The sequence below is a fragment of the Sinohyriopsis cumingii genome, chromosome 11, assembly GCF_028554795.1.
Source record: "Sinohyriopsis cumingii isolate HCF-2022 chromosome 11, ASM2855479v2, whole genome shotgun sequence".
Taxonomy (NCBI): Eukaryota; Metazoa; Mollusca; class Bivalvia; order Unionida; family Unionidae; genus Sinohyriopsis; species Sinohyriopsis cumingii.
Window position 1 is genome coordinate 39,209,638 of NC_142971.1, and position 26,255 is coordinate 39,235,892.

The 26,255-nt window shown below is 35.0% G+C and overlaps 1 protein-coding gene across 4 annotated transcripts in view; it reads left to right on the plus strand.

Moving 5' to 3' along the window:
- LOC149787959 (protein arginine N-methyltransferase 6-like) overlaps positions 1–26,255 on the plus strand; it is a 137,463-nt gene that overhangs the window by 59,102 nt on the left and 52,106 nt on the right. For all 4 annotated transcript variants that reach the window (XM_089974231.1, XM_089974229.1, XM_089974227.1 and 1 more), the window contains exon 4: positions 21,851–21,960. In XM_089974231.1, coding sequence (XP_089830357.1) covers positions 21,851–21,960 — 110 coding nt within the window. The remainder of the gene's footprint in view (positions 1–21,850; positions 21,961–26,255) is intronic.

The window sequence follows — 26,255 nt, forward strand, 5'->3', positions numbered from 1 at the left end:
ATGCTTTTCATTATCTAGCAGTGTGGGATTCAGAGTAGGAAGTGGCTCTTATGTTTGTCTGCTAGACATGGAGTTGGTATATGTTTCTTGTATGATGGGTTCTTCATGTGTGTGTGTACAAGAAACCTACCACAACATGGAGTTGTTGTAGGTTTCTTGTATCTTTGTTGTGGTGCTGGAGTTTGCTTTTCATGCTTTTGGCAAGGTACCTCTAGTTGATGTGGAGTTGGTGTGGTGTAGGAGTGGGTACTTAGAGCAGCCACCATAACTGCATAGGATTCTGGGCTAAGAAGGCCTTGCTCAACCAAGTCTTTAATCTCTGGCAATGCATTTTTCTCCATGTTTTTGGTTTTTTTTTAAATATACCCCTATGGAGACTAATCCCAGATTTGCCAACCCTAACCTTCTGAGTAAGGCAGTTGATACTTTTCCATACGTTAGATTATATTCCAGTAGGGTGGGGTGTAACAGAGTAACATGTAATGCTGTTGTTAAGTTGGAAAACATGCATTTAAAAAGTTCAAAGTATGATTCGAGACAAATGCAGTGATGTCAAATATTATGTTGAAATAAAAAGTTTGTAAAGTACACTTAGCCCTTAATTACCTCTAGTACAATTTCACGGGCTGCAGTTCCAAACCCATGGAGGTCAGTGACTTCTTGCTATTTCTCAACTTGATGTAAATCATTTTTGGCTTTTCTTTTTCAATTTCATGGGTGACAGCAATCATCTCTCCTGCCATGAGAAATAATTAAATCAAAATATGATGTCCAATAAAAGTGTCCTTCCAGCTTTTTTCCTCCATGAATCCAAATATTCCTTTTTATTCTTTGATGATGAGTATTTAAACCTTTTTAGAGGTTTCTTGTCCCTTTCATGTTGAACATCTATCATTTATTGGATAAATGTTTTAGGAAATTCTGTAACCAACAGCTTGATCTTGCAGACATTTTGCATGAGGAAGTATGTGCAGTTCAAGGTGTCTTAGGTACTCATATAATTTTAGTCTGGTTCCCTGTCAAAATCCATTATCTAATATGAAATCCAGATAAGAATCAAACACAGACAAGCCAGTATTACTGATATTAATTATTAATATTTTACTGCAACAAATCTATTTCTGTATTTAAAAAAATGCTATTTTTCTGTAAGTCTGTATTTAAAGGGTTATTTCTGTATGATTTGTGGTCAAGTAGTAAGGGGTGGCAGATTTGTAATCTCTAAATGGATTTTTCACTTCTGTTAGATGTTGTAATATGAGAGCAAACCATCATCAGGCCCTTAGTTTTGCATACACTAAACAATGCTGTACCTTTATTGTTATCACATGGAACACATTTTAGGTTTAGATTGTGTTCCCCTTCATGACTGATATAGTACTGGCAGAATGCTTCCATTTGGTTGTTGCTGGAGGTGTATTTTACATAACCCACTAAGACATGATTTGTTTGTAACACTAAACAGCTTTATCAAGCATCAACCACTAACAAATGTCATGGCCTGTATTTTCATTACTTATCCTGTTAGACTTCTTCACTCTGTGCAAGGCCCTGGTGAGCTCATGTTTCATGCCAATTTTTTTTATGTCCCATCTAGTGTTGACGAGAAATGTATGCATTTATATGACAGAACCAGGATCTCCAACCAGTAGATTTACAAATTCTTAAGGGGCCCCGAGTGGCCGAGTGGTCTAAAGCGCTCACCGTTACGGATCACTGCCATCTCACTGCTGTCTGCGTAGGTTCGAGTCTCGGATTCAGCCAATGTGGGTATGTGAGAAAGCTTGCCAGTAGCTTTTCGAGGGTTGGTGGTTCTTTCTGGGGATTTCCCGGGTTCTTCCTCCACCATTAATACTGGCTGCCATGTATAGCCTATCGTGCGCTGAAAAATGGCGTTAAACCCTACAACAACAACAATAACAACAAATTCTCAAGTGTTTTCCTAACTTTGTTATTTTTTTATCGGCATACATTTTATATTCTTTAAGGGCATTCAAAAACAATAAGTGGATGTTTTTGAACATAATATCATCATAGTGTAATAGAAGTTTTGAATGTCAATTAGATTTAGATTCTGATAGAAGTCATTATATTGTCAGTTAATGAAAAAAGATGTGTTGTTTATCTTATAGCTTAATAACATCAAAATAGCATTTTTAGTGTCCATCACAAGATGACCGACTAGTGACCACTATTGACATCCACTGTGATTATTAAGCTTCGCATTTAACAGGCTGTCTATAGTTCTGTGGTCCAGATTTCGCCCTGAATTATGCTGTATTTTGCAAAGAATGGATAAATTCGTCTTTGTATTGGCATTTGAATGTTGTAATGTCAGGACAACTATGTTCAGCCAGCAAGAACTTCAGGCTTCAATTTCCTGTTGCTGGGTTTGTAACGGTGCTGACTGCTTTCCAGTAGTCCTCCAAGTTGCGGTGTATTTCTGAGTTTCATTCTCGAGGAATTCTTTCTCTTCATGGGTCAGATACAAAAATCTGTTAGTTAATTTTAAAAATGTTTTAAAAAATTTGTAAATTTAAAAAAAGAAAATTAAGATTGATCAAGACTTTAAATAAATAATTCCAATATGAATAATTTATCCCAACATTAAAATAAATTATCTTGCATTATACTGTTATAATACGTTTTATCTAGGCATTGAATAAAATTTATGTGCATGAAAAACAGATCAGAGTACCTTTGAAACACACAATGTAAACTCAGGACCTTTGCTACTCAACAGCACATGGCATAAACTCTAATATCCATGCACTGTTAAACTTGTAATATTTCTTAGTTGTAGGTTTCTTAGCATTGGGAGAAATCACATTCTGCATTTTGCAATCATTACTTGAATAAAAAATGCAAGAGTTGCCATTAGACATTCCTCTTAAAACATCTTGAACAATGCAGCAACAATTAAACATGACAAAAAAATCACAATAATTACTCTTAATGTGATCAATCTCTCCATTTATATCTCCTTTCTGGCAGTAGTCAGCCAGTTTTTGTCAAAGGCTTGGAAGACATCGTTACATTCCTTTATTATTTATAACACATCAAAAGACATCCCATGTTTGGGCTTATACTCGTCATATTCCAGCAGTAAGGTAATCAATTATTAACTTGTTGTGTGCACATGTCAATCGTTCCCGAACAATGGATCTGCCAAACATCATCACACTTCTTATTGTACTGGTGGAACATTCCAGCCTCCAGTTGACTGGTTCTGGCTGGTTTCTCTAATGTGTTGACAGAACACATAAAAATACCATGGAGGTAGGGTGTTATTTTTTTTTTAAATGTAAAAATTGTTTAATTTTCAAAAGCAGTAGAGATCAGTTATAATATGGTATGTGTAGTAGATGGCCCTTAAAATGGTATTTTTGGCTGACTGCTGGTAGAATCACGTTTGCAGAAAATAGCACAAGAATGTACAGCTGGCCCCATGCCCTACTTGCAGGATTTGAACTGGTTGTTTAGGGATGATGCATACTTTGCTGAGTGCTGAATGCCAAACAATATGAATCTGTCTTGGATGTAGTCAGAGACAGATTGAGAATGACCTACTTACTGTATAACATTAAAGATCCAGTCTACAATGTAAATATACTGTAAGCAGACCCAGAATTACCTGCTTATAGTTGTTGTTGTTGTTGTAGGGTTTAATGCCAATTTTCAGCACATGATAGGCCATACATTGCAGCCAGTATTAATGGTGGAGGAAAAACCCCGGAAAGAACCACCGACCTACAAGAAGCTACTGGCAAGCTTTCTCACGTACCCACATTGGCTGAATCCGAGACTTGAACCCACGCAGATAGAGGTGAGATGGCAGTGATCCGTAACGGAGATCGCTTTAGACCACTCGGCCATTTGGGGCCCCACCTGCTTATAGTATTACAAGAGATCCAGTCTGCAATGTAAAAATACTGTAAATAGTCAGCAATCGACCTAGAAATACCTACTTAAAGTATTTGAAGAAAACCAGTCTGCGTTGTAAATTCTGTAAGTAGTCATGCCCCTTATCACGGAGACAAATTTTGATGGAGTTTGTTTATGTTAGAGATGATTTTTGATAAGAATATACTTTATTAAGTACAAGTATTTTTTAATCTGGCTCAAGTGATGCAAACCACGTCACCATCTTAAGAAGTTACATTAACTCATAATCCCTGAAAGCTGCATTTTTGCATCATGACTTGGTATCCTTGATCTAAGCCCTGTGGCATCACCATCATAGGGTTGTTTAGCAGTTGCCCTCGTGTGATGTCGCGAATCACTACCTCATATTTAAACTGAAAATGTACTCCATTTTCAGACAAACAGATAATAAAATGGGTGGCCAGTACCATTATTGAGATTATAAAAAACTGTACTTAGAGAAAATGAATAAACCAAATTAACTTTTAATCAATATAATGAAGCAATAATTAATCCGATTGATCGCTTTGTAAATACTTTTCTTGCTGCCTATCAACTTATATGTACGGATGTTCTGTTCTATTAATATATCTCTTTAACCCTATTTAAAAAACATATTCCTCTGATTTAATGCACTATAATACTTAAGTACACAAACTGCTGTTTTAAGATCCATTTAGACTTGTTATATATTTTTTCTGAATTTATTTTTCTTCCAATGTATTTAAAATTTGACTCTTTTTCATTTTGAATTTCAATAATGATACATAATCATAAATGTTAATTCTTTTCTACTAAATTCAACTAATGGTAAAGGAAAATACAGGTATGGAAATGTGGGGCTACAAAATAGTCTGGTTATGAAATAGTGTATGCACTCTGCTTACCATCACTTAAAATCACAGGATTTTTCCGATTGGTGTAGTGTGTTCAAGGTTGAATTTGAAAGGGTTAGTTTGTTTTGCTCTAATAAAAATGGGCATAGTTAAATAACTTTTATTATTAAAATTTGCTTTATTCCTGTAATTCACTTCTGAAGATTTAAAACTGAATCATATAAAGATAAATATTAAAAACAACAACATTATTTTTATTATTATTATTATTATTATTATTATTATTATTATTATTAATCCTTCTTATATCTTTGCAAGACAATGCATAGAGACTGTAACAGTCCGTCCGATTTCCTTGACAACATTGTTTCACAACAACTATTTACAGATCCCTCTTGGACAACACACAGAATCTATAACTTTGATAAAAATGAAAACAAACAGTAATTTTTATCAAACGCAGTATCATATGTTTGTCCGAAAACAATATAGTTGATGGCACAATGCCTACATGACATCATAACAGTATTTATAGCTCACTGAACAACCCTATTCATGAAAGACCAAATCTGGTGTTAATAGAGAAAATGGGGAAGATGTAGCTTTACAATGAAACCAAGTAATAAAGGTGTTCTACTTGCATTAAAAAAATACAGCCATAATGATGTAATTCTGGAAACAGTATCTTTTAGGCAAAAGAGTTGAGTTCTGTAACTGTAGTCTTTGTTTAGATTTTACACTTATTCTTATTTGATCTAAAGCAGACCAGCCCAGATGCCACATGAACAAATGAACTTGGCAAAAGTGGGGTGATTGGGAGATTTAGAAAAAAAGGGGCCTAGATGCAAAATTCATTAATCCACGAAGCCCTCACCCATCACATTTGTAAACTACTTAAACATTTTCAAAATAGCCAGTCAACAGTGTTTGTAGCTTCTGACATTACAAGTTGCATGGATTTAGAAGTAAGGAGAAAAATTGGTCTCTACTCCCATATCAGGTGAAAATAAAATAATCTCCTGATGACAGCGAAGTAAATGTTTCATGAACTTACCTAAATGTATTGGTTTTTTTTTAAATTTTCAGAAATAACTTGAACCTATGATTTTTACAAATATGAAAGGATTCCCATAGATATCTTGTATACTCCATTTGCCCTTAAGACAGTATTTTCGTACATATACAATGAACCCATCTTAAACAGCCACTTCTAGGAGGTGAGAAAAGTGTCCTCTTAAGGCAGGTTAGAAAAGTGTCATCTGAAGAGAAGTGGCTGTTTATAGATGTTCATTTCAACAGTAATTTGGTTCACAGTACTTTTGAAAGAACTGGCATTTGTTTAATACAATTTAACTTTAAGGCAGATTTGACTTTAATTTTAATCGGGCAGAAAATTGTAAACAAAGATCTTCCCACCTGTTTTCAGTTAAATAGGGTCAGTACCAGACGCTTTTCCCTTACAGTATGTTTTATCTTGCATGGAGATATTTGGAATCAACTGATTAATTTCTGCAAGAACCTGAGCAATTTACTTTTATCTTACTGCTGAGTGCCTGTTAGCACTTGAAACATCAGCCTGGTGTACCGTATGCACCATATTTCAATGACACTCATTTTATTTGTGGCATGATGTCTTGGAGCATGGTGGATAAAATGTCAATCCATTCCAAACACCTGTCCATCTACTCCTGGACTTGTGCAATAATATTTTAAAAAGACAATATTTCCTATTGTTACCTGACAAGTTTGCTGAGAACTGCATCAGGAATTAAGGAACATCCCAAAAGATTGGGGTCTCAGACAATGAAGGTCACCTGGCATACTGTGTAATTGTAATCTGTAATTGTAACCATCAGTAATTTATTACTAATTTTCTAAGTAATCACAGGTGTACTTGTACATTAATTAATTATAGTGAAAAATATCAGATAAGGGGTCAGACCATGATTTTCATTTTCTGCAGACATTAATTTCAATATTTAAGAAAATACAAATATTTTGTATACAAGAATAGATAGCCCTATGAAGTTTGAAGTCATTCAGAAGAAAAAAGAAAATAATGGCTGCAACATGGCATTTATTTCAAGATAAATATTCCAAAAGCAGGGTACAGGTAAAAACTACCTTAAATCAGCCATCTTACACCTGATTGACACACTAAAATTGTGGCCTGTCCTGAAAATCAAACTCTTGCAAGAGCACAGAGAGCATCCAAAAAGGAAATGAAAGCACTAGTACAAGCCTTAGATGATTACAGAAGTATTGGGTATGGTATTCAGTGTTTTCATTTGAGACCATTGCCATGCTTAATTAATTGGTCCAAGTCAGTGTAATAAAGATAACTTTCTGATTACAACATGATTACATTTTCATCAGAATATGAAGGTTACACCTTGAACTCTTTTGGAAGCTGAATGAAATACAAATAAATTGAGAGCTTTTTTCACTTTATAAAAAGCTCTCTCACTAAAATTTGAATAATTTGCTTCATTTGCCTTGTTTTATTAGCTCACCTGACCATGGGGCCAAGTGAGAGAGAGAGACAACAACTTTGTTATAATTACTTCTCCATAACTAGCAGAGAACAATTGCCTTCTTGAAATTCTGTTATCGCTATTCATCCATAGTGGATGGTAATAGTAGCATGGTTCTTTTCTCTAAAATACTTCTTATAATAACCATTTGGCTGTCAGTGAAAATATTACTAATCTGACATCCAATATGGCCACCACATTAGCAATATTAAACATCTTGTTATTATTGCTCCTCCAGAATGGAAAGTGATATTGACATGGTACCAATCTGACATCCAATATGGCCATCACAGCAGCCATCTTGAAATTCTTGTTATTGCTACTCCTATACAGAAAGTCACATTAACATGTGGTTTTCACGTTAAGATGCCTTACTGTGCCTAGATGGTCCCAAAATGAAAATGGTGCTGATCTGACCTCACCTGGCGGTAAGACTCAAGGGAGATTATATTATGGCCCTGTATCCATCATGTGGTGTTTGTCATCCCTTGTCCATCCATCAAGAATTGCTTGTTAACACCACAGAGTCCATATTTTTGATTCAGTTTCAGTCAAACTTGCAATATTGGCTTATATCATCAACGCCTTGTACAAGTTCAATAATGAGTGAGAACCTTGCATATTAATGAGGTGATCTTACATATGATTGGCTGAGCTTGTTACTACCCAGGAGGCAGTATTTTGATCTGATATTGATCAGGCATGGAAGATGTGTTTATATCAATATGATTTCACTGATGATTTCAGTAATGAATGAGATGCATCCATATTAATGTGATAATTTTGCATCAGATTGGCTGAACTTGTTATCTCTATGAAACACGTTTTGACCCAGTTTTGTTCATCATGAAACACAGATTTATATCATCAAGGTTTAGGATGGGTTTGGTAAAGAGATCCAAGCATATGAATGAGGTGATTTTGCCTCTGATTGGCTGAACCAGTTAGCACTTTGGAAGCTAGTTTTTTTTATCTGTTTGTGATCAGACTTTGAATATGGGCTTATATGATCATGATCTTGCTTGAGTTTAATGTGTCAGGATCCAAATATATTAATGAGGTGATCTTGTATGTGATTGGCTGAGCTTGTTACTGCTGTAGAGACTGCATTTAACCAAACTAAATAAATAGGCTTAAATAGATGAGTATAGTTATCATAGCAAGATTGTTGGATACTGATGAGGTGATATTTTTGGAGCATCTGATTTACTGGTCTTGTCTTGACATTAACGACTCTACTTCTGTTAATATTTGATCAAACTTGGTAAATAGGCTTTTATCATCAAGATATAAAGTTTGTTTGTGTAAGATTGATGCATAGTATTGAGATATCATTAACTTGGGTCTTGTTTGAGTATGAGTACAAGTGAAATTCACACCTATTTTGATGTGAGTTTGTATCTGACTGAGCAAACTGACTCATTACTGATCAGATTTTGATCAAACTTTTTAGATAGTCTCATATTATCATGATATTTATGATGAAGAAGAGGTCCTACACATAGGAATGTGGTAATCTATCATCCGACTGGCAGAAGTTGTTACTACTCTCGAGACTGAATCCTAGTCAGATTTGCCCCACTGTGGAACATAAACTTCTATTGTCAATGTTGTAGACAGGTTCTATAATAAGATAAGATATGATAGGATAAGATAAGATAAGAATTCTTTATTTCAGACTACAAAGTCTACAGACTACATTAATAAGAAAGATCTATACATGTTAATGAGATACCTTGCATCGGATTGACTGACCTTGTTTCCTTGCTTGTTCAAGGGTCTGTATTTCCAATCACATTTTTAAAAGAATTGTAAATGGGTTTATATAATCAAAAATCTTGGATGACTTTAAAACTATGAACAAGAAACTATAAAATATTAATTATGACTTTATAAAGATTTTTTAAATCGGGAATATAGGTAAAATGAACATAAAAAGTTTGGGAGAAAAGTTTTATAGGTCATGTTCCTACAAGTCTACATAACCCTGTTTTGTGGGATAGTCAACCTATGTTAAATGCAGGTCGGACAGGTGATATGAGGCCCACTTGAGCCCCTTGTTGACAGTTATATTTTTACCACCTTTTTGTTTAGATCTTTGCCTTTTGTCATGAAGGGCTACATGTTTACATTTATTTGGAGGGAAGCAGTAGCTTAGATCACGGAACATCAGACTCATACATAATCCAAACATTGTGTGTTCAGTACTCACCCAGGTTAGCCTGGATTGACTGCCTCAGTGTGTCATTAGGAAAAACACTTAACTCCCATTTCCTCAGCATGGTGATATTTTTAGAAGGGTTTATCTACCTAAAGTTTATCAAAATATTTCACTTACCATTTTTAGAACTATACTGTATGTTACTGTATAGCCATGATTGTGCTGATGTGCCATTAAACCCTGTACATACATAATTTAAAAGGCATCTCAAAAATATCTTAAGTGAATTCAGCCAATTATGACAGAATGCATCTTGACATGAAGCGCTTTGAAATTTGTACAAATGATACCGATTCACCATTAAATATGACTTCAATGACTAAAATTAGACAACCCTTTAAACAATTACAAATCCAAAACAATTAACAAAATTTACCAAACTTTCATTTAATACAAAAGATGATGTCACCATTAGATATGGTTGTCATTATTAACAGAAAACCTTTAAATAACCTTTTCACCCTCCACCCCATCCCCCCTCTAAACCAAAACAGACTTTGATCAACATTGACAGAATGCATTCTAGCATAAAGACCTTTCAATAGTGGACAAATGATACCTGTTTCTTTATATGTATGAAAAGTAGTTAAAATTAGAGAAACCTTGAAACATCTGTTTTCATATTACATATAATACAATCAACAGCATCAGAAGAAATTTCTGCATAAAGCATCCAACTGACCCAGAATTCATTTAACAACTGCTATTGTATTTAGCCATTTGGCAGATGTCTGCTGGTGAGTGATCACAGGTCCACATGGTCCTCTTGTTTTAGCATATGCTGTTCTAAGTGGCATGTTACAATAGTAATTGAAGTTCCAGTCCCCTTGTTTTAGCATATGCTGTTCTAAGTGGCATGTTACAGTAGTAATTGAAGTTCCAGTCCCCTTGTTTTAGCATATGCTGTTCTAAGTGGCATGTTACAGTAGTAATTGAAGTTCCAGTCCCCTTGTTTAGTCTTAAGAAGAAATTAAAACTATTAAAAGTGGTAAATGACAATGTCACACATGCTTTGGATGATCAAAAAAATACAGTGTGGTTTGATTTGAAGACGCAATAATATTTAGTGCCCATTTATTAATTACACCTTTTTGTCACCTCATCTATGATGAGTGAAGTCCCCAGAATATAACCAGCATATAAAAGATATTACTGTACTTTAAAATGTGTAATTCAACTTTACATAGAAATTTGTGACTATAAAAAAGAAAATTGTAGTCAAATCTAAATTGACATGTGATTCATCAAATTCCAAAAAGTAATGTGATTTAATCATTCATTCAGCCTATGTGTGATTTGTGTGTGATTTGGATTTTTATCGTAGCTTTAACAATTTTTTAGTCATATCACTACGATTTCTGCAGCATTGCAGTTTATAGTGATGTCTAGCACTGTGGCATCATGCCGCAGACATGTAGCATGATGTCCTACCCAGTCACATTATCCTGACACCAGGCTGACCAGTCCTAAGACAAACCTCTTAATGCTGAACACCAAGCGAGGCATCTGTTAGTACCATTTTTGTAACTCTTTGGTCTGACTCGTCTGGGGATTGAACCCATGACCTCCCGCATCCGAGGCAGACAATCTAACCACTAGGTCACAGGAGTGGTCTCCCAAAAGTGTAAGTTTTATTGTAATCTAAATTTTAAAGGTAATTTTAGTTTAATTGTTTTAGCTGAAAGTAATGGTTGCCAGATCAGACTTCTAAGAGCAAATGTTAATAGGGAGGCTGCAATGGTTATGGTTTTTATATGCAGGGGTTGAAAATTATCTTGCCCAGCGTGAAATGGCAAGTGAACATTTCCAGCATTCAGTGTGCTGGTTGACGGCTGACTTAATTCATTTAAATTCCATGCATTCTAATAGAAGTTTTGTTTCTCATTTGTTTTGATCATGCTCATGCAAGCACTTCACCCTTACTCTTCATTGCTAAAAACAACTTACCTGATGGTGAGCAGACTGGTCTCAGACTGTAATTATGTACAAAGGTGTTATAGGGTTCACATTACAAGTTGCAGAGAAAAACTTTTCACACAGTCAAACATCACCAACTTTTATATTTCTATAATAGCTTGTTGAGTCAGAATTTATTATGGGCAAGTATAAGTTTGTAGTTATTGTCTTACAGGATGAGTGGATGTTTGAAGAATTTTCAACCCCTAGCTCATTCTAAATTACCATATATACTTATTTATAAGTCAACAAACTGCAAGCAGTAAAGATCCTGATCTTCTGTCACATAATGAGCCTGCAGATCAGGGTTTATGTTGTTTGTTCTACTAATTACTCCTAACAAACTCACAAAACCAGATCTTCACTGACATATCTTTGGTATTTCAAAAGTTACAATACAGACAAGGATTCAGGCCTCTAACCTGGTATTTTTAATTCCATGACCTTGACCTTTGACCCTAGTTAACATAATACCTGGGCAAAGTTTCATCACACATGGATAATGCCATAACAGAGAGCAGTGTATACCATCTATACTTGCTTATAAGATGAGATCAACTGCAAACTGCACAGACCAAGATCTGCCATCTCATAATGTGCCAGCAGATCTTGATCTGTGTGTTAGGAGTAATCAGTAGAACTAACAAGGTAGACTTTAGTCTGCAGGTGCATTATGATAAGGCAGATCAGGTGTTTTGTTTGTTTGCAGTCTGACCCAACTTATAAGTGAGAATACAGTATTTGACACATTTATCATGCTCCCCCCACTGATGCTGTTCTCGTCAGTGGAGAAATACAGTGCTTATTGCTAAAGGAAAGTGATTTCCAGTCCCATAAAAATAAATGACAGGGTAAAATACTGACTTGTGAGACAGAGGCTGTAAAAAGTCTTTTGACTGCTATTAATTATTCACTAAGTTTTTACGTAAGACTAATTCCCCTTAGCGCAGTTATATCAAAATAGATGCCATTACATAAGACTTAGTGGAATGCAGCATGGCATTTACAGTCATCAATCAAATGCAGTTGTGTTATGTGCCAATGTTAGATATGTGTTGTAGACCATAAGAAATTATGGGATGGATTTTTCTCTGTCGTCTGTCTGTAGTTGGTTGTCTGTTAACACAGTTTTGTTTGCACCACTCTTCCTAAACTACTTAGGCCATTAAACTTTATACAAATTCATCCCAAGGTTGTGTTGATCCTAAATAAATATGGTGTTACTATGATATTCAGTATGGCCACAGTAGTGATATGGTTACTCCATCCTGAAGGGATGGTCATATCAAATTGGGTTTTCATGAAAAAAACTTCTTATGATTTCTAGTTGGTTTTAAATGAAAATGGTATTGATCTGACATCCACTGAAAGATAAACAATAAAATGGTATTGATCTGACATCCACTGAAAGATAAACAATAAAATGGTATTGATCTGACATCCACTGAAAGATAAACAATAAAATGGTATTGATCTGATGTCCACTGAAAGATAAACAATAAAATGGTATTGACCTGACATCCATTGAAAGATAATTCAATGGTATTGATCTGACATCCATTGAAAGATAAACAATAAAATGGTATTGATATGACGTCCACTGAAAGATAAACAAAAAAATGGTATTGAACTGACATCCATCAAAAGATAAACAATAAAATTGCATTGATCTGACATCCATTGAAAGATAAAGAATAAACTGGTATTAATCTGACATCCATTGAAAGATAAACAATAAAATGGTACTGATCTAACATCCATCAAAAGATAAACAATAAAATTGTATTGATCTGACATCCATTGAAAGATAAACAATAAAATGGTATTGATCTGACATCCTTTGAAAGATAAAGAATAAAATGGTATTGATCTGACATCCATTGAAAGATAAACATTAAAATGGTATTGATCTGACATCCATTGAAAGATAAACAGTAAAATAGTATTGATCTGACATCCATTGAAAGATAATAAAATGGTATTGATCTGACAGCCATTGAAAGATAAACAATAAAATGTATTGATCTGACATCCACTGAAAGATAATAAAATGGTATTGATCTGATGTCCATTGAAAGATAAACAATAAAATGGTATTGATCTGATGTCCACTGAAAGATAAACAATAAAATGGTATTGATCTGACATCCACTGAAAGATAATAAAATGGTATTGATCTGATGTCCATTGAAAAATAAACAATAAAATGTATTGATCTGACTGAAAGATAAACAGTAAAATAGTATTGATCTGACGTCCACTGAAAGGTAAACAATAAAATGGTATTGATCTGATGTCCACTGAAAGGTAAACAATAAAATGGTATTGATCTGATGTCCACTGAAAGATAAACAATAAAATGGTATTGATCTGACATCCACTGAAAGATAATAAAATGGTATTGATCTGATGTCCATTGAAAAATAAACAATAAAATGTATTGATCTGACTGAAAGATAAACAGTAAAATAGTATTGATCTGATGTCCACTGAAAGATAAACAATAAAATGGTATTGATCTGACATTCACTGAAAGATAAACAATAAAAGGGATACATGACCATGTTGAGTTAATTGTAGATCAGTCTTAAATCATTTCTGAGGTCTAACAAGGCCCTTGATGATTCCCAGAGACAAAAAGGATGTTTGTTTTCATAAATTTTACTGCAGAATTTACTGCTGTTGAAATACATCAAAATCATCTAGTTTAAAAATTTTCATTCCGGTAAAAAATATTAAATCAATTGGGAACACAGATATATTTTTAATGTATAACATTGGAAACAAGTTGCAGTTTAGATTGAATGTGCACAAATTTCCCAAAACTATAGATTTTGGGCCAACTTAATGACACGGTACAGACTTTCCTATGTAGATACTGATAGTTAAGTGTAAACATGCCTTGTTCAATTGAATGGAATCCAGGGAGTTTAACAGTTCAACAGTTTATTCAGAAACTACCAGAATGTTGATATATAGGATAGCAAGTTTGATTCAAATGCTCAAAATGTATTTGATCATCTGTGGACTGCTTGCTTGCTTACTTTTGTTAGGATGCAGCAGTAGTACTTAATGATTCTGTTAATGGGTAAGATAACAAGTCTGTTTATTACATCTCAACACCTGCTGATATTGAATCATTAAATAGGCACTGAACCAGACAAGTCATTTGTTGACTTACCTGGTTAAATGGTTTGAATCTCTTACTGTATACAGAATTTTTCAGTACAGAAGGGCCAGGAAGACCAGGTTTTTAAGAAATTTCAGACTGAAAAAATATCTCCATGATAAATAAGATAAGTGTTTATATCAGAAATGGAATGCAAGCCATAGGGTTGCATTTGCCAAAATTGAACATGATGCAGGATTATATTTACCATTAGTTATGAATGCCACAAATTAGCTGCCGATAATTCATTACAGTTTTTGGAATTGTTAATGACCTGTTTCAAATTTATTTATTTGTATTGACTATGAACAGCAGAGACTGGGAAATAATAATTCTGCTATCTGAGAATACCTTTGTTCTAACCATTGACCAATGACCTCATGGATTGGACCATCAATATTACTACTAAAGTGCATGCCATTACGAAATTGTATAGGATTCCAGACCACTCAGCTCATGAAGTTTCCAGTACTTTCCAAGAATCATTATAATGCTGTATAACCCACCTCCAATAACTGCAGAACTTTATTCACTATTGCTTAACAAGAAATTGGGTGGAGTTGTTGTTGTTGTTGTTGTTGTTGTTCTAGGGTTTAACGCCATTTTTCAACACAAGATAGGCTATAAATGGCAGCCACTATAACTGGTGGAGGAAGAACCCTGGAAAACCCAGGGAAGAACCACTGACCCACGAGAAGCTACTGGCAGGCTTTCCCATATACCCACACTAGCCGAGCCTTGGATTCGAACCTACGCAGACAGAGGTGAGATGGAAGTGATCCGGAACGGTGAGCGCTTTAGACCACTCGGCCACTCGGGGCCCCTTTGGGTGGAGTTTATTACATGTGTAGAAATATATCAAAAGTAATACACTGTGTCCAAAACCAGAGGTCAAGGTTAGACATTTAATGTATATATATATATATATATACTCACTTATTAGACAAGTCCAAGTGCAAACTGCACAGATCCAGATCTGCTGTCACATGTGTCAGCAGATCTGGATCTGTGCAGTTTGTTGGAGTCTAAATCAGTAGAGCACACAGTATATACCCTGGTCTGCAGACGCATTAAACTATGGCAGATTAGGAGCTTTGTTGTTTGCTGTTTGACTCGACTTATAAGCAAATACATGTGGTAGTAGGCTGATGTTGGCAGTTTTAATCCTGCTAATGAGAGAGAGAGAGAGAGAGAGAGAGAGAGAGAGAGAGACTTTGCATGTTATATTTCTCCAGTTTCCCAAATTATGTAAGAGTTATGCTGGAAATACCATGACCAAATCTGACTAGCTTAGATAACAAGCTTGGCTTACAAGTTTATTTAGTTTTGAAAAAGCAGATTAAAACAAAATGATGTTGTCTTCATATCTTGGAACTGGAAAGAAATGGTTAGAAAACTGTTGTGAAGTTTCTTGTCTATTCATCTCTTATAAAGACTATGAAGTATTGGAAATTTCCAGACAAAAGTGATCTGTAACCCTAACATAGCAAACCAAGACAAATCTTTTGCATGATAATTATGAAGCAGCTTCTATACACTTGTTGCAGGTCATGAAATTATCCTAAGAATCGCCATTCATTTGTATCTGAATTTTTGATTTGACTGAAATAAGAAAAGACATTTGATGGCAGATACACTGCAGCAGTATTTTTAGCTCGCCTGGTAAAAGACCAGAATTGATGTAAATGTAGATTGGTACAGTTAATCCATTTCAGGGTTTAAATATATATTTATCATCTATTTAAGTGCGAAATAAGAAAATTTATTGGTGAAATAATTTCCATATTTTGTATTCCTATTTTTTTCACATGTAAGAATATATCTATATATTTTTTTCATGTGAATATACAAAATTTCCCATCATGCCATTTGACGCTTGATTGTGTGTGCCAACAATGGCTATACATGCAGCAAGAAAACGAATACTTTGTGAGCTAGAACAAATAAATGGAAACAGCATTGCCTTTCAGACACTGAATTTATATTATTCTGAAGAAATCTGACCACATACCATTCACATATCTGTGAAGTTATTTCCCCTGACAACAATGACAAATCAGATGTGAAGTTATTTCCCCTGACAACAATGACAAATCAGCTGTGAAGTTATTTCCCCTGACAGCAATGAAAAATCAGCTGTGATGCCTTGCTGAATTAAACTTGCTTTGTGATTGGATGGAGTAAAATAATGTTCAAAATGTCAAAAATGGAATTTACTTCAAGAGATTGAGTCATAGACCATGAGAACTTATGGCATGGTCTGTTGTCCATTGTATGTTCTTCATCCATCAGTCCATTATCACAAGTTTGTTATCATATCTCCTTAAAATTTTACACATGCATTCATCCCATGGTCTAGATAATCCTAAAGGAAAATGTTGCTGCTCAGAGATCCAATATGGTCACCACAGTGGCTGTCTTGACAATTATTGTATTGTCTCTACTCCTGAATGGATGATCATATTAACATGGGGTTTTCACTAAAAGATTTCTTAATAATGTTTACCACAGTTGGTCCTAAATGAGAATGGTGCCAGTTTGATGTCCGATAAGGCCATCATGGCAGCCATTTTGAAAATCTTGTTGCCACTCCTTAGATGGTTAAATGAACGTGGAGTTTTACTAAAAAAATTCTTATGATTTCTGGTTGGTCCTAAATAAAAATGATGCCGATCTGACATCCAACATGATTGACATGGCAGCCCAAAATCTTGTTATCACAACTCTGTTTGAACAGAAATTCATATTAACATGGGGTTTCCACCAGAATACATATTATGATGTCCAATTGATCTTAAATGAAAATGATGCTGATCTGACCTCAAAATATTGCCACTTCAGCTGTCATCTTGACAAATTTTGCTATTGCTGCTCGTGAATGGAAAGTCGTAGTTGAAAATATTATCTCTACTCCACTCCAAATGGATGGCTATATCAACATTGGATTTTCACCAGTAGACTTCTTAAGATACATAGTTGGTCCTAAATGAAGATGGTGCCATTCATAAAACCAGTATGACTGTCTTAAAAGTCTTCTTATCACTACTTTTGAATGGATGATTGTTACGATATGGAGTTTTCACCAGAAGATTTCTCATTATGTCTACCTTGTGCAAAATGAAAATGGCGCCATTAGCAGCTAACAGAGCAGCTAATTTGAAAATCTTAGCTGAATAATATCAAAGATATTTTCAGCATCTGAGGGCATAAATGAATTACTAGTAATTCTTTTTGCCCAGTACTATCAATCCCTTTTAGGGACTTTTGTTTAAAAAATTAGCTTGGATCCACATGTTCTACATTAATAATAATAATAATAATAATGAGGACTTTGTATAGCACCTAATCTTTAGAAGTTCTCAGGGCTTTACAACATTAGACATTGCTCTTTATGAAGCCACAGAACTGACAAATTGCAAGTTCTCACTGGTTGAAAATCCCTCTCCATTTGTCTCTTTAGTTTCAGCCAGCTACATACCTGGCACCAATTTATGCAAATTCATAATTTTTATGTGTACATGTCAATAAATAATTTTGTTTGTTATTGCATTGGACAACCATACCCTTTTTTCTTTTAGATAATTTATCACTCATGATTGATGCAGGAAGTATAGTCTGGCACTGTAGCCACACAGGCTGGTATTTGATAACAGTACAGGGGGGATTTACTTATTTACACTGAAATGCCCCTCTGGTTTATGACAAATTATTAAAGGTGGGTTGTATGGGAATGAACCATAATTGCACAGAATAGGATGAAAGTAATATGTTAATAGGATGTGATTTACCGATATGAAGGCTTTTGATTGGGGGTTAACAATTATTTTTGCTCAAAGCAGACAGTATATTTGGTGGAGCATATATGAAGGAGAGTGTATGTGTGTGTGTCTATTTATGTGTGTACATGTCTGTGTGATTTGGATTAGCTTTTACAAAATGTTAGGCATATCACTACGATATCTGTAGTTTGGCAGTTTATAGTGATGTCTAGCACTGAGGCATCATGCCACAGACATGTAGCTTGATGTCCCGCCCAGTCACATCATCCAGACACTATGCCGACCAGTCTTAACACTAATCTCTTAATGCTTAGTGTCTAGCGAGGGAGCTGTTAGTATTATTTTTATCAATCTTAGGTATGACTTGGCTGGGGTTCAAACCCACGACCTCTCACATCTAAGGTGGATGTTCTAACTACTAGGCCGCCAGAGCGGTCCATATATGAAGGAAGATGGCTATACTGTTATTGGTTGTTTGATAAATTTTTTTGGGGAATGAATATTCTTCTGATGATTTCAGTCCCTTTTAGACTGTAATGATTTTGGTGAATTCTATGGTGAACATTTGTATATTTTGGGTCCACTCTATGATCCATGAAAATAATTTAAAAATCAAAGATGAGTTGTGGCCAGGTTTCTTTCACAATAGTAATCAGTCTTTTATCTATCATCTGGAAAGGTCTATTTTTGAAGTAGAATGATTTCAAACTCGTCGTGTTTATAGTTTCTCAGTAGAGATTATTAACACCTGATAAAAAAATAAATGCACCTAAATACAGACTTCCATTGATGGACGGATGGATGCGAGAATAGATCTCTCTTTGCTTGAGATAACTGAATATAGCCAATATAACTAGACCTACATTTCATGTTGTTAACAGCAGCATTTATGCCAAGTCAGTTTAAAATGATCCCAAATTCATCCAAAAATACTTCCATTTTTGACAAAGTGAACACAGTTTCTTCTATGTTTGCTAGATAAACATCACTGTCTGCCCTGGTATCTCTTGACTCCATTTCACATCTGTGTCTAGTATTTTGTATGTTTTGGGGGAAGCCTGCCAGTGGTTAGCATGTCAGACTCAATCTGTCAGTTGATGGTTACATTCTGCACAAACCTGTCTTGCTCAGCTATAATAATGTCTTTATGGGAATGGCACTTTACAACCAGTTGCTCTAACACTCAATAGTTTTGCATATGCTGATGTGTCATTATTCACCAACCAACTTACCAGTCAATTGTCAGTGAAATAAATAAAGCAAAGAAAATCAACAATAATTCATTTTTTTTCTTCTTTTTTTTTTGGTAAAGTTATGTAGGAATTACTTTTCTAATTCCCTTTTAGCTTGATTTTCAGAGGATGGTAGAATTGAGGTAGACATTAAAATTGAGTTAGATGGTAGAATTGAAGTATGAAACAGGCATGATAATAATGTGTGTTGAAAATTTGTATAGTTTCATAAATTGCAATAACAAATATACACTACAATTTTAGAAAACTTTAGAAATTTTTAAAAATCATTTTATGAAAATTTTGATGGTATAGCTCTGCCCCCCTCTATATAACTCAATTAATTGTACATGGATATACATTTGACTTTTTTTAGTGTTCATTTTCCTTGTTCTTTGTAAATGTAGTGTTAGATACATCATCATCATTGACCCCTCTATCTTTAGTTTTACATACATACCCCTCTATCTTTAGTTGTACAGTACTCACACACCCCTCTATTTTTAGTTTTACAGTACTCACATACCCCTCTATCTTTAGTTTTACAGTACTCACATACCCCTCTATCTTTAGTTATACAGTACTCACACATCCCTCTATCTTTAGTTATACAGTACTCACATACCCCTCTATTTTTAGTTTTACAGTACTCGCATACCCCTCTATTTTTAGTTTTACAGTACTCACATACCCTTCTATCTTTAGTTTTACTCACATACCCCTCTATCTTTAGTTTTACAGTACTCACATACCCCTCTATCTTTAGTTTTACAGTACTCACACACCCCTCTATTTTTAGTTTTACAGTACTCACATACCCCTCTATTTTTAGTTTTACAGTACTCACATACCCCTCTATCTTTAGTTTTACTCACATACCCCTCTATCTTTAGTTTTACAGTATTCACATGCCCCTCTATCTTCAGTTTTACAGTACTCACATACCCCTCTATCTTTAGTTTTACTCACATACCTGTCTATCTTTAGTTTTACTCACATATCTGTCTATCTTGAGTTTTACTCACATACCTGTCTGTCTTTAGTTTTACTCACATACCTGTCTGTCTTCAGTTTTAGATACATACCTCTCTATCTTCAGTTTTAGGTACATACCCCTCTATTTTTAGTTTTAGATACATACCCCTCTATCTTTAGTTTTACATACATACCCTCTATCTTTAGCTTTATTCACATACCTGTCTATCTTTAGTTGAAATAAAATCTTGAAATATTCAAATCTTGAGCATCAAAATATTGATGTCAGTGTATATGACAATAAAAATATTCTCATGCATTTGAAATAAAAGTCTCAGCAAATCTGGGATTTGTAGTTTTCACTTTGTTGCCTCAGTCTTGATATCTCATATTGGTAGTCTAGGATTCTTGATTTCAGGTTGGTAGTCTAGGATTCTTGATCTCAGGTCAGTAGTCTAGGATTCTTGATCTCAGGTTGATAGTCTAGTATTCTTAATCTTAGGTCCGTAGTCAAGGATTCTTGATCTCAGGTCCGTAGTCAAGGATTCTTGATCTCAGGTTGATAGTCTAGTATTCTTGATCTTAGGTCAGTAATCTAGGATTCTTGATCTCAGGTCAGTAATCTAAGATTCTTGATCTCAGGTCAGTAGTCTGGGATTCTTGATCTCAGGTTGATAGTCTAGTATTCGTGATCTTAGGTCAGTAGTCGAGGATTCTAGATCTCAGGTCAGTAGTCTAGGAAACTTGATTGCAGGTTGGTAGTCAAGGTTCTTGATCTCAGATCAGTAGTCGAGGATTCTTGATCTCAGGTCAGTAGTCTAAGATTCTTGATCTCAGGTTGATAGTCTAGGATTCTTGATCGCAGGTTGGTAGTCTAGTATTATTGTCATGTGATTGTTTTCTGATGTCATAATTAAGGTAAGACACACTTTAATGTGAAATCATTATGTTCAAAATAACTTTCATTTTTGCAGCTGATGATGTGGTGGAATTAAAGATAGTATTTAAGCTTTCAATTTGAAGAAAAATGGATGAAAAAGAAAGCATCTCAGGAGGTGATTGGCATCAACTTGCTGCTACCAAAAGACAGTGGAATCCAATTTTCAGTTTCACATTTTTGTTTTGTCTTCTGTGCAGTGCTCTGACTAGGGTTTCCTTGTGATGGCACTATTGAATTTCAACGTAACATAATTAATCTTTTCATGGAACATCGGCTCTTTGTAGGTATGCCATATTGAAGAACTATGAGAAGATTCGGGGTAAGATTGTGGCAGATATCGGAGCTGGAACAGGAATTCTCAGTGTCTTCTGTGTTCATGCAGGGGCAAAAAAAGGTATGACCTTTAGCAATGCTTCATTGACACTTAATTTAGTTAATTTTCTCTGGAATACACCTGGGTGTTTATATCCCACATTATCAATGGGTACATGTCCTTTTGGTTAGAAATACCACTAGGGCTTCTCATTTGGAACTGATTGGTTGTGAAAAGAGATGTCTTTGGCATATACCAAACACCAAATTAAAATCTTATGGAATTGCGAGCTCTGAAATCTGGACTCAGATGTACCTGTATTTGACACTGAAGGTCGAGGTCTGAAGTCAGTCAGTGCAATCTGGAGAGTTCCATATGGGTGTATAGATTGGTTCATATTAAAACTTTGCAGCTTTTATGGACAAGTAATATTAAATTGAGCAGATATTTACCACAACATTCTTATGTTAGTACCCTAACCCTACCCAGCCCCAAATACCATCTTTATAGGTACATAATTCACACTCAGCTATAGATAGAAAACAGAATAGACCTAGATCTGTCATTGATTAATTAACTGGTGGATCAAGATCTATGATGTTTCCTTCATTCATGCATTGATCAATGAAGACCAAAGCATGGCGTAGATAAGTGGTTTTTAAAACCACACCCTATGATGTCAATTAATGAATAAAACCAGAAATTGGGCAAGATGTGGCCATCAAGCTATATTTTGCCCACCCTATTGTAAACACAAATCTACAAGAGCTTTATGCTTTATCAACAAGAATCTCCCAGTTAAGGATGATTACATGTAAAATGTCGTAAAATTTAACTATCTGAAAAAATTTATATCTGTACATAATCAAGAATAAAAGCAATAAAAATTGTACATGTATCAACAATTTTCTTGATAATCCTTTTATTGGATTAAGAAGTTCACATGTTAGACAACGAGTAATGAGATGAATTACGTAAGGATTGTAAGCTGAGCAGTAACTGTTGAATGTACAAAAGCAGACTTTCTAACTCGGATCAGACTTGGGAAAAGTGGACTTCCTGACCCTGATTAAGCTGGAAATGTGGATTTCCTAACCCTGATTAAGCTAGAAAAGTGGACTTCCTAACCTTGAATTAATTGGAAAAGTGGACTTCCTAACCCTGATTAAACTGTAGAAAAGTGGACTTCTTAACCCTTATCAAACTGTGGAAAAGCAGACTTTTTAGTGCTGATTAATCTATGGAAAAGTGGATGTCTTTACCCTGATTAAACTGGGGAAAAGTGGATGTCTTAACCCTGATTAAACTGGGGAAAAGTGGTTTAGTTTATTTTTGGTATTGGACTCCCTTTTGTTGTTCTGTCTCCAGGATATAAACTGCTGGATATCTACTATGTAAAGTTTTAACAAAATCAATTCAAAAGGATAAATTATAAGGTGGTAGCTGCTTCTGCAAATCTAATGCCTTGAGCCATGGGTACTGGAGAATTAGGGTTGCTATAAAATCAAAATCAGCAATGTAAAGTGGAACGTAATCAAGATTAAGTGAATGAATTAGTGCTTAATCAGCATTATACCCAGTCTTTATCTCACATAATACACATGCCTGTGGGAAATTCCATAGGAATCATTACTTTGGCCACTCATTGCATTATCTAGCACCAAATTACCAGGGAAAATGAGATTTTGAAGGTCACGCACTACTGTTTTTTGTCCTTCTTTCTCATATTCTGTCTGCCTGTGTATAAAGATTTAACTCTATAGAAATGGGTACACAACTGCAGAAGCCAGAGTGTCACAGTGGTCAAAGGTTTGAGGCTGTGACATGAAGGGTGCAGGCATGACTTCACCATGAAATCATCCTGGATTGGCAAATGTGATGGATCCTTGGGCAAGGCACTGAGCTTAACTCAGCATGATACACCTTCAAAGTATTGTTGTGCCATATAATGCCACCACAACAACCCCCAACTCACTGACCTACAAACAGTTTAGAATAGGATCTGCTTGTATGTCATGGAACAATAGATCAGGGTCTGTGTTGTTAGCTGTAAATGATCATAGCTAGAGTGAACAACGTAGACAAGGATCTGTAGACTGAAATCTGCTTTTAGGGGCCCTGAGTGGTCTAAAGCACTCTCCGTTATGGATCACAGCCATCTCACCTCAGCGTGGGTTCAAGTCTCTGATTTGGCTAATGTGGGTAATGTGAGAAAACCTACCAGTAGCTTCTCATGGGTAGTTGGTTCTTTCCAGGAGTTTCCCGGGTTCTTCCTCCACCATTAATACTGGCCGCCACGTATAGCCTATCGTGTGCTGAAAAATGGTGTTAAACCCTACAACAACAACAACAACAACAACAAATCTGCTTTTATATAATGGAAAACAGATCAGGGTCAGTACTCATGGCTGTAAATGATCATAGCTGGAGTGAATAGTTTAGATGAAGATCTGCATGCTTGAAATCATGGATAGAATGAAGAATAGAGTTAATGACATATTAGTGCATTGTGCATTAGCAAATATAGGTCTGTTATGTTTCAGGTTGTATATCAGCCCACTTATATCTGATATGATACAAATCATGATATGAAACTTCATATACATGATATACATTTCATTGTCAGAGCTGATTACTGCAGAGATTTCACTAATTTGTATTGAAATTTGTACACACATATGGGCTGTGGTTCATGGTTTTGATTTTAGAGGCTTTGGTTTTTGCCACAGTGATGCAGTATGTCACAGTACTGTTCATAAATGAATCTCTTTACAAATATCAGTGAACTGCATTTTAATATAATGTGCTAGAACTGGTACAAGGAAAATGCAGCAGTGGTTTTAAGGGTCACTAGGTTCAACTGGTACAAGGAAAATACAGCAGTGGTTTTAAGGGTCACTAGGTTCAACTGGTACAAGGAAAATACAGCAGTGGTTTTAAGGGTCACTAGGGTCAACAGTCAAAATGTTTTTAAATATAAAAGAAGATAAACACCATGAATTGTGACCTAGTATTTGCCAATTTAAAAAGAAAACAACCAAAAACTGGTTGATATAAAAACGGGGGTGGGGGTGAATAGGATATGAGTAATGCTACAATTAGCCCCATAGATACTTTGTAAGGTACTTCAGAACTGTTGATGATAACCAGCAGTGAGTGGGAAACTGGTGGCAGGTTGTTTAATTGACAGACAGGACTTTGGCAAACCACTGTTAGGTGAATCGGGTCTGCCTTTTATTCCTTTATTCCGGCATGTACCTTTAACTGTCTTTATGTCTGGCTAACATTCCATATAGCAAGGATAGGGCAACACACTGGTGGATCGTTTGGCATGTAAATAAAGAATAAATATTCTTGAGTCTCTTTTCAGTACATTTTTTAAATTCATAGAATTGATTTAATGGTTTACACACAAAGTCTCTATTGATATTCAGATAATAAAGTCTTTCTGAAATTCCATACAGCTAATTTGCCTTTTGTCTGATTGTATATACATACTTACATACATACATACATACACATGCACACATATATATGTGTATGTATATATATATATATATATATATATATATATATATATATATATATATATATATATATATATATATATATATATATATATATATATATACACATACATACACACACACACACACACACACACACACACACATACATAATAATAATGATAATAATAATAATGAGGGCTTTGTATAATGCCTAATCTTTAGAAGCTCTTAGCACTTTACAACATTAGACAACACCTATATGATAAAAACATATAATAATATTATTACAAAAACAAACACCATGAAATTAGAAAAACTTTAAAAATAAAAAAGATGCTGAGAATATTTCAGGTAGGAGACATTATTAGGTCTTTAAGTTTGTTCTTGCAGTCGAAATAAGTGAGTTTTGAGAGCCCTCTTGAATGTGATCACTGTGTCTTTGTGTCTAAGTTCAGTTGGCAATTCATTCCACGTTGCTGGGCCCTAGTATGCAAAAGAACGCTGTCCGTATGACTTTGTTTTCATAGTAGAAATAATGAGTATACGATTGTCAGAAGAGGAGCGTAAGTATTATTGCTGGTGTGTACACATGGGTGACATCGGATAGGTGTGTTGGACTAGAGTCCGACAGTGAAACGTAGCACAGAGAAAAAATTTTGTGTTTGATTCTGGATCGAATGGATAGCCAGTGTAGGGTACAGAGCAGCAGGGAGGTGTGCTCTTATCAAGGTACTCTAAGTATGATCCAAGCAGCTGTGTTTTGAACTTTTTGAAGTTTCTGGAGTAGATATTGAGATGAACCAGACAGAATTGAGTTACAATAGTCCAGTCTTGAAAGTACTAGTGAACACACAAGTGTTTTAGTGA